Source organism: Procambarus clarkii, chromosome 20 (assembly GCF_040958095.1).
Source record: "Procambarus clarkii isolate CNS0578487 chromosome 20, FALCON_Pclarkii_2.0, whole genome shotgun sequence".
Classification (NCBI taxonomy): domain Eukaryota; kingdom Metazoa; phylum Arthropoda; class Malacostraca; order Decapoda; family Cambaridae; genus Procambarus; species Procambarus clarkii.
The window spans coordinates 24,555,736-24,565,696 of NC_091169.1; the positions used below are offsets into that span (position 1 = coordinate 24,555,736).

Below are 9,961 nucleotides of genomic sequence, written 5' to 3' on the forward strand. Positions count from 1 at the left end.
AAATATCAGTTGTGTTAGTTTTATATTAATTTTTCATTTATTTTAATTTCTTGTTTAAATCAGGCTTTATATAATTTCCAAGCTTTTTATATAATTTTTAACTTTTTTATGTAACTGATTGTAAATGCTTCTTGTGCAAGCTGTTGCAATATGTAAACCAAGGAGCCTTTTAAGATGGTCAAATATCCAGTTCAAGTTACTAAAGATTTAATACTTGTGATGCTTTAGAACTAACAAAATGTGTTTTTGTTTCAGGCGTGTGAGAACGTTGTATGCATGTGTAGGAGAGAATGAGTCAGAGCTTTCTTTTGAACCAAACCAAATATTGAGTAATGGTAAGTCATCCCCATTTTGGTACACAATTATTGATTTACCGTATTTCTGAATCTTGTATTTTTGGTAATAAATACAGTAAAGTGTATTTAATCATATCAGAAAAGATTTGTAAAAAAAACAAATCTTGAATATTTCAGTTCGACCATCTCGAGAACCTGGCTGGCTCGAAGGAACACTCAATGGACGAACTGGTCTGATTCCTGAAAACTACGTAGAAGCTGTAGATGATAAGCCTCCACCTCCACGGCTTATATCCCAGAGAAACACAGATGTGTAACATAGGCATATTATTAATTTAATGGTTATAAAGTGGATATTCACACTAATCATCATGTTGAAAAATGTGGTGTCAAGCACTACCTAAGATGTGCAAATTGTTGACCAGTGATGCGTGTGTGTGTGTACCTCTTCAGACAACCTATCTGGGAGATGTTTCTTTTGTATGTGCTAATACAGTGATGGAATATTGCCTTCAAGTTTGATATGATGATCCATTTTGGCCTTAGGTATATATTGCCAGGATTTTCAGTGCTATTAAAGAAATCTTCAGCCATATCAAATTCTCAGATTCGTGGATATTTTTCAAGTGATATCTGTTTGTAATTGAAGAAACTGCAGTGGAAAAGAAGAAGAATGTGTTTACAGTGTTCAGGTGTGAGGTTACATTACTACTTTTAATCAAAATGAACTTTATTTTAAAAGAGCCACAAATGTTTCCTTGCTAGCAATTCCTGTTATTATGTGGGATTTTCTCCTGGAATCACCGAACTTATTTAACAGGAATTTAAGTGTCACAATTTTAAACTGTACATAAGACAGAACTGTATAAATGGGAAACAAAAGGAAAGTTTGTTGAAGCGAGTGCCAGGTTATTGGCCTCAATACTGGTGCCTCACGAGACTGAATGATGGCCACAGGTATCCTTCAAAAACTTGTACATTTGGATACTACTAAAAAGTTATCATGGTCCAGAATATTTGTTTTATATTATTCATGATTTTTATATGACTTCATTTTAAACATTTTTAAAATATAGAATATCATATATAAAGAAATAAAGAATATATAATTAGTTGTTGGGTTTGTGTTATGGTGATACATAATTTGTATTGCAATATATTCCCAACATTTTTAGTTTGATTTCAAGTAGGAGGATGACTGGCAAACGGGTTCCAATTTACATGACTAGTTGAATTTGAGAATTGCTTTTAAAATATTTTCAAGGCAATGTAGAATGTATGCTATGGTAATTGAGCACTGAATAATGAGGAACTGACCTAGCATATGTGTTTAACAGTGATGACCTAGTCTGAACCAAAATAACTTGGAGAATGTATATTTAGTCTTTTCACGTAACACCCATTTGTACATTTTATTCATTTGTAAATATTGTTTTTATTACTATATGATACATAATTGTAATATTTCATTTTTACTACAATGTTTTAAAACAATATATGATTTCTACTTTTGTTGTAAGTAGCCAAATGATTTTTAAACATGTTAGCCTCGTTTCATTATTATTGTATTGCTACACGAAGCCAGTGCTATAATGTACTGGAAAAGCAGCCCGTCCTCTTGAGTTGCTACAACGGACAAAAAACAATGTACTGTACTAAACGGTGTGAATCTAACCTAATCAACCACACACAGAAAATGTGGCTCTTTGTAAGTCGCTATAATTCATAGTACAGTATGTCGTATTTTGTCCTTTGGGGCCTTCGGCATCAAAATATAATGTATTATTTGAGAGGACAGGTTGAGAAAAGACAGTCATATAGAATAGAATAGGATTTGTTCCCAATATTGTAAATTTCTTGTTTTTTTTTATAGTATCAGTCAAGCATGATTCCTTAAACAAATATATAATATGAATGGAATTGATATATTTTAGGTATTGAGTGTAAAGATAGGTTTTGTATGCAGCTAGTCAAAAGTTAGGCATTGTGACTAACAAGAAAACACCACAATGCAATGTGTAGTTCATTAATTCAAATACTGTCATAGATTAAAATGAATATTGCTACTATGATCAACAAAAGATAATCTACCACTAACACTACATGTGTTTACGAACTGAAGGCAATGTGAGAAAATACCGTAATATAATGAGAGTCCAGTTATTTATGGGATCCAAATTCACGGAAAGATCTTAATAAGTCTTGCTTTTATTTTTTATTTTCCTCATCACAAAGTTTGCCGCATAAACTGATTTAAAGCAGATAGTTTTTCCCCCCAAGATAATGTTGCAGACACATCTTTTATCATTGGTTGTTATGGTAATTGTCATCAATGATGACTTGAACAGTCTTGCTCTGCTGGTACAGTAGTGGGCATCAAGGAGCTTCTTTGATTATAACTTGGGTAGAAAATTTAACCTGAATAAAAATTTGAAGTGAATGCTATCAGTTCTGTACTTTTAAGTAATGCAGTTTGATAATACAAAGGTTTGCCATCGTAAAACATAACATTCCTTTTACAGTAAGCTCTTAATTTTAATACCGGCACATGAAGGATGCTAAAATGACGTTAATTTACTTGGTAATTTCTGTTGTGAAATTTCAATGGTTCATAAAAGGATAAACAATTCAGTCATGTAACATCTGTGCTTATGCAAAGTTTGACATTTATTTTCTGGATATGTTTGTTCCTTTTGTATGTCACCATAAAATACATAAACAAAAAAGTACAAAGATTTTTCAGTCTGATTAGTTACCTGTACCTGAAAAATATTACAATTGGAAACACCAAAGTTAAATATCAAACAAGGAAAATTAAGAGTTTACTGTATGGCATTTAACTGTTCAGATAATTTAACTAAACTAACTAGTGGAGTCCCTTGTAAACGTTAAATGTTTAGGTGCTGCATAGGAAGAACAGCAATTTATATTTTTGTTATAGCTGTTAATTGGATAATGACTAGTCATTCCTATTATTAAGTTTAGTAAAATTAACTCAGTAATGAAGAAGACACTTTGTAATCATAACTTTAGTACACAAACATTGTCTTAAGGTCTAAGCAGGAGGAAACATAAGATTACATTTGGAGTTGTATCAGTTGAAGCAGATTGCTTGTATTGCTCTTCAGCTGGGATTGAGAATTGGCAGATAGTTTTGCTTCATATTTGAATAACTTGCAGTTTAATTAAATTTCGAGTTGTACATTTGATTTCTTAGAGTAATAAAGTAATTTTCAAGGTGAATTCTAAATCAAGTTGATCGTGCTCAACATCATGACTTAGTCAAGTTGGTTCTCTTAAACAGAGCATTCCTCCCCCAGTCTTGTTCCTGGGTATAAATTATTTTACTGTAGTTTTTTCAGTCTTTAATGTATTTTAAACATTTCTGTATGTCATTTTTCAGAAAAGAATGAGGTCCAAGGTGCTTGGTGTTTAAATGTTAATTCTCTGTTCAGCCACTCACAAGACTTACTTGTACAATAATTAAAACTAATTTCATTAGCTGTGCACAATAAAATGCATTGCAAGGTGTTAAGAATAGAGTGGGTTAAGGATGAAGCTCAGCAGGGGACATTCGTGCAACTTCCAAAAAGTAGATTGCTCAAAAACATTTTATGCACACTAGATATTTTTTTGTATAACTAAATTAACATTTTTAAAATGCACATTCCATAAAGATGTTCCTGCAATGTCTGCCAATCAAAATATTCCTGTACATTTCACAAATACAAAATTAATATATCCTGATTAAGTTTAAATAAAACTTTTTATTATTTGTAAATACTGCACTTTTCTTATGGTGTCTGAGGGTGCATTATGTTAATGCAAATAAATCCTGTGTTGATATGATTTATCATAATTCAACATGTCTAACTCTGAAACAATTAAACATATAAACTATACAGACATACACGAAACTCAATTATGCTTTATAGATTGAACATTATTCTTGCATTAGGAAATCACGTTTATTAAATCATCTTATAATCAATCCATCAGTTATTCAATATTTACATTATTCATTTTTGTTAGCAAATCTTGTAATTGAGTACATTTATAATATATTTTAGGACAGTATTTTCTGCTAGGTAGATGGCAAGCTTCTATGTGAGGAGGTGCTAGTTGGTTCATTTCTTTGATGTAACAGACCAACTCTTAGCATATCAAAGTCAGTCATTTTCTGCTAACTCTCCTCTCTGGAATGCAATGAATGTCATCTAGGTGGAAAGCACAAGCATATATTACTCTCCACATTAGTGGGATCCTTCCTTACATTCATTTTTATATGATTTTGTTTAATATGGAAGGGCAGGGAGGGGGGGAGTGGAAAGTAAGAGTGAGGTGGTATATCACACCATAGTTTATCATATATTTATATCGGCTCTTCTTCACTAAATTTTGTGTGGAGAAGACTCGGGTACTGGTGTATGAATCCTACATTTAGTATTAAATTAAAATGTCAGAGTTTATTGTTTACATGTAAATAAGAGGTTAGAATGAAATAAATCTGATATACATCATGATTTGTATATAATAGTTTTACTGAGTAAGAATGCTTCAAATACATAATGATACTATTTTAAAATAAATGTCTAAAAACGTTGATTGTTTTTATTCATATTTGCCCAAAGATCTCTGTCAGGGCTCTCAGGGTAAGCTCTCAAACCTGGTCACACACACTTCTCTCCCCCTCACTTTCACCTCTCATGCCAAATATGTAAAACTTTTAAGCATAGCTTAAACCAAGATTGAGTCGAAATGCTGCCTGGCTTGATCTTAAAGTCTTTGTAGTGAGCATCCTATCAATCAAGCTGTTACTGCATGAAGCTTGCATATCCACATATGTAATTATTACAACCTAACCGATCTTCAGTTGGCACTGCCTTATTGTGACAGATGAGGTTGGATGCTCTGCTGACCATAGGGCAGTCGAGTGTGGCTTGTAAAGTAAATTGTTACTTGAATTTCTGTCATGCCATTAATAATGCAGTCCTTAACTGGTAGACAGACAGATGGATAGTGAAGTGAAGAGCAGAGGTGCCATAGGCACAATCAGAGAACACTGTATAAACATCAAAGGTCCGCAGTTGTTCAACGTCCTCCCAGCAACTATAAGAAATATTGCCAGAACAACCGTGGACATCTTCAAGAGAAAACTGGACTGTTTTCTAAGAGAAGTTTTGGATCAGCCGACCTGTGGTGGGTATGTGGGCCTGCGGCCCGCTCCAAGCAACAGCCTGGTGGACCAAACTCTTACAAGTTGGGAGTAGAAGAACTCCCAGAACCCTATCAATCAGGTATCAACCAGGATAGATACCACAAATAACAAATTACTGTACATCCATAAAATATTACCCATCTCTGTGCCCTTTCTCCAGCCCTTTCTTCCAAATAGGAAGTGGTAAACATCTCTGGCTACGTGACAGGATTTAAAATTTCCTTTCCCAATGTTCCTTTGAGTCATGTGTCCCTCACAAAAATCAATAGTGAAGATTTGCTCTTTGGCAGCACTCATCTTATGTATCTCATATTTATAGCCTGACAAATCTGGACCTTTTGAATATTTTGTACCCTAGACAGTGTTATAGCTATTCAGGCATAATGCTCTTTAGTGATAATTGCTTCTGAGTAAGGAAAGTCAGACTATGGTCACTAAGCTCTTACTCTTCATAGTCACTAAGGTGACTATGAGGAGTAAGAGATAAGTCATTATATATATACTGTATACCCCTTGGAAGGAATATGAGGACAAAGGAAATAATGTGCAACCATTTGCACCATTGGAGACGGAACAGTGACTTTGTAGGAAGTAAGGCCTCTGCTATACCAACCAGTTCAAGTGGATGGGAAGAAAAGTGTGCACCCTAAACCTTGTGTATTGATGTTGATGATGGAAATACTCGTGGTAGCGAGACAAACCACAGCCCAGCAAGGCTTCATATTGTGTCAATAGACAGTACCTGGATGCCATTCCATGCTGCTGTTCCAAGTGGCAAGTTTTCATGCTTGTAAACTATTTAATAAATGTAACCAAAGCCGTCAAAGATTGAGGAAAGATGTACACATTCGTAAGTACTTGCGTAACTGCTTCGTGAATCTGGCCCGAGGTCTCCATCCCTGGATGCAATAATCAGGTGGGGGCGCACCAGTCTCATACAATTGAACGATTACTTTCTTTTCCTTGAGGGTAATATAGCTGATGTGAGAGGTTTTTAACTTTGAACATAAATTAATGACATTAATTATACGGTTATACTTGTTTAAAACTCTTTAATTAATAGTATCTCTAACCTTATTATAAGATAATGGGACCATAGTCTATAATCTCTTTAGAATAACCAGGTAAATGGGCATTGATCCACACAATTAACCAACAATATATAAATTCTCAACACAAATTACTGGATGGTAATGACAGCAGCCCATCCTTCTAAAAGAACGTCATATTTTGACGTATATACTCTACCTAAGACCAAAAATCGTCGTACTAGAAAAATAGTAGCGGCTCGCGAAATTGACTTACTGCCCCGTTTTCTGCTTTGGGTCCTCTGGTAGATTAGGATAAAGGCACTTTAGTACGACAGTTTTTTGATGTTGGGAAATTTTAAGAGGACAGACTTTTGATGACAGAAGAGTTGAAGAGAGGGAGGAACCCACTTCACCCAGAAGAAAAACTAGGATATTGGTGTAGGTATATAGAGACCCGTACAGACAGCTGAGGCAACACCATGGGAACACTTTCTCATAAAAAAGTTGCAAACTCAATTGAAATTGTGAATGTCATCTGGCTTGATTTAAATTTTTATATTTTTATATATTATGTTTAGGTAATTAAAGGCCTATAAGCAGCGGGAGGGTAATTAAGGCCATTCCCAGATCCCTTCTTGTATAAATACTTACGTTTGCAATTAAGTAAGTGAATAATCTACTAGCTATTAAATGAGACAACTATAATATCCTAGGCTAGAACAGTGACGTTATGTTTTCAAACAAGTGTAAAATTACATATCATTCATAAACTACAATAAATTGCAAACTCGAGATTAGTATATGGGAGATGGTATTAATTAATCACCATGATGTATACTGAGACAACCCATCCTGCCTTCACATATTTTTGTAAATAAAATATACACACGAAAACAGCGAGAGGGTGTGCCGTCAAATATAGAAAACGGGAAATGAGTAAGCGAAACACAGTGAAAAATATTGAGACCCAAACAAAACACTTGAGGACTCTGGTTAGACTTAGACTTAGTGAACTATTGTGACCACCAAGACGGTGTGGACAGTGTTGCTTGGTTGTTGGGGGCGGGAGGTTGTGTCGCGTGTTCCTGCTGCTCACACCATGAGTGTTTCCCGTGTTTGCTCTCGAGTGATGTATGAAACTTAGGAGATCAAAACTTGGTAATGTGGAAGCTAGAGGGAGAGAATGAGCAAGTACTACGGTAATATACACGAGGTAAGACATTAATTTCGTGTTTAATTAAGTAATTACGATTTGGAGTGTACATTATGGTATACCATTGACGGGTACAGGAAGCCTTACTGTAGGCTTAATGAAGACAGGCTGGAGGGCTTGTTAGGCTTATCGACGATAGGTTGGTTGTTTGTTAGGCCTATTGAGCCCCCCCCCCCCTCCTTATGCGGGCGAGGCTGCTCCCATGGTCACCCATCCACTGCTGGCTATGATGCTTCACGCCTGTTTCTCGTCCAAGATTATTGTTATATCTTGTGTTCAAGAAAACTTGAGTACGAAGAGAACATTTCATTTCTTTATTATGCACCCCATACCCATCCCGTGGGCGGTGGTGGAAAGGGTTACAGAGGAACTTAATGGGTTCAGGAACTGAACCCCATAGTTCATATAGCTAAGTAAGCAAGTGGCAACCTTTTGAAGCTAGTTACAAAATACTGAGCTGGTATGTCTATAGCACCTGGAAGGGATTACTTTACCTTGCGATGATTTCGGAACTTAACGTCCCCTCGGCCCGGTCCTCGACCTGGCCTCCTGGTTGCTGGACTGGTCAACCAGGCTGGTGGACGCGGCTGCTCGCAGCCTGACGTATGAATCACAGCCTGGTTGATCAGGTATCATTTGGAGGTGTTTATCACGTTCTCTCTTAACACTGTGAGGGGTCGGCCAGTTATGTCCCTTATGTGTAGTGGAAGCGTGTTGAACAGTCTCGGGCCTCTGATATTGATAGAGTTCTCTCTCAGAGTACCTATTGCATCTCTGCTCTTTAACAAGGGTATTCTGCACATCCTGCCATGCCTCCTGGTCTGCAAGGATAGGATAGGAGTTGGGGTATGAGGTACGGAGTATAGAATGGTGTCCAACCACAATTGGACCATCGGGGATCGAACGCCGACTTGCAAAAATTAGTGAGGCTCGATATACCGACCAGTCAAAGTGGTTGGGTCTAGAGATCAATAAATAAGTCCCAACTCTGTTAAACACCGTAGAATAAATCTGTCAACTTCGACAATTTACAAGCAGTTTGGAACCCATACTGCAAACCAGATATGACAGGGTTGATCTCGCTGAAAATTATTAAATACCAAACAATTTGGAAGGATATTGATCCAGACCACTTTGTTAAAAAAGTCAGACGTAACATGGTCAAAATGCAACGGCTTCAAGCCACAATGCAGGCCAGAAAGCGTCTGCATTTTACTTGGAGGGTGTACTGCATATTGGGCATATTGAACACTCCAACCCCCTCGCAGTGTTCAATAGATCACAGGATTAACACCTCCAAGGAATACCTGATCAACCAGGCTGATTCATACGTCAGGCTGCGAACAGCCGCGTTGATCAGTCCAGCAACGAGGAGGCCTGGTCCAGGACCGGGCCGTGGGAACGCTAAGCCCCGAAATCATCGCAAGGTAACGGTAAGGTAAGGGTTATAAACCCATGGATCACCGACCCGCCGAAGCCGTAAATGCCAAAACAGTTGTAATTAAAGATACAGCTCAATGAAGTCATCAGGACAAATGCGGAGACGTTTGACACGCCCCCCGGCTTCCTATCCTCGTCGAGGCTACTAGAGGGATAGTGACCCACAGGTAAATTCAGGTATATATTCCTTATACATTATTACCTTAAATGGCTAGTAATAGCAGTTCAAAGGTAATTGTCGTACTGGCTCTTTATAAGTCGTCGTATCCCTTATTACGGTTTACGGGAATAGAGAAGTCATTGCTCTTAATACGGTCGACGAACCTCCCGTGCTGCAACTCGTTCCCCTGAATAGTCCATCGCATTTTGACGTACTTTACCTAAGGCCAAAAACTAATGTACGAAAAATAGTGGCTGCTCCCGAAACTGACGTGATGTCCCGTTTTGTGTTCGTGGGTCCTGGGGTTGGTTAGATACGGCCACTTTAGTACAACAGTTTAGTGACGTTGGGAACGCTCAAGAGGACGGGCTGCTGATCCCAAAGTACAATCGCAGCCTAGTTGCCAGTTGTGGTTTCCTATCGTCGGCATTTTGCGTCCCGGACTGAATACACATGCGCGCGCTGCCTCTTCAACCACAATGCGTCTCTGATTGACACTTCATTCTCTTGCCTCTAGTTTCCGCCTTCACAACTTATAAATAACATACTATATACAATATTATATTAATATATTTTATCTAATTTTTAATTTTATTTATAATT

General features: G+C 37.0%; 1 protein-coding gene across 16 annotated transcripts in view; it reads left to right on the top strand.

Annotated features, from left to right (window-relative positions):
- The window catches only part of Graf (GTPase regulator associated with FAK), a gene marked incomplete in the record, with an annotated part of 132,742 nt that extends 127,844 nt beyond the window's left edge, over positions 1 to 4,898 (top strand). For 14 of the 16 annotated variants that reach the window (XM_069327747.1, XM_069327751.1, XM_069327750.1 and 11 more), the window contains 2 exon segments: positions 256 to 335; positions 474 to 4,898. In XM_069327747.1, the coding sequence (XP_069183848.1) occupies positions 256 to 335; positions 474 to 613 (220 nt within the window). 16 annotated transcript variants of the gene reach the window in all.
- Between the last annotated feature and the right edge of the window lie 5,063 nt (positions 4,899 to 9,961).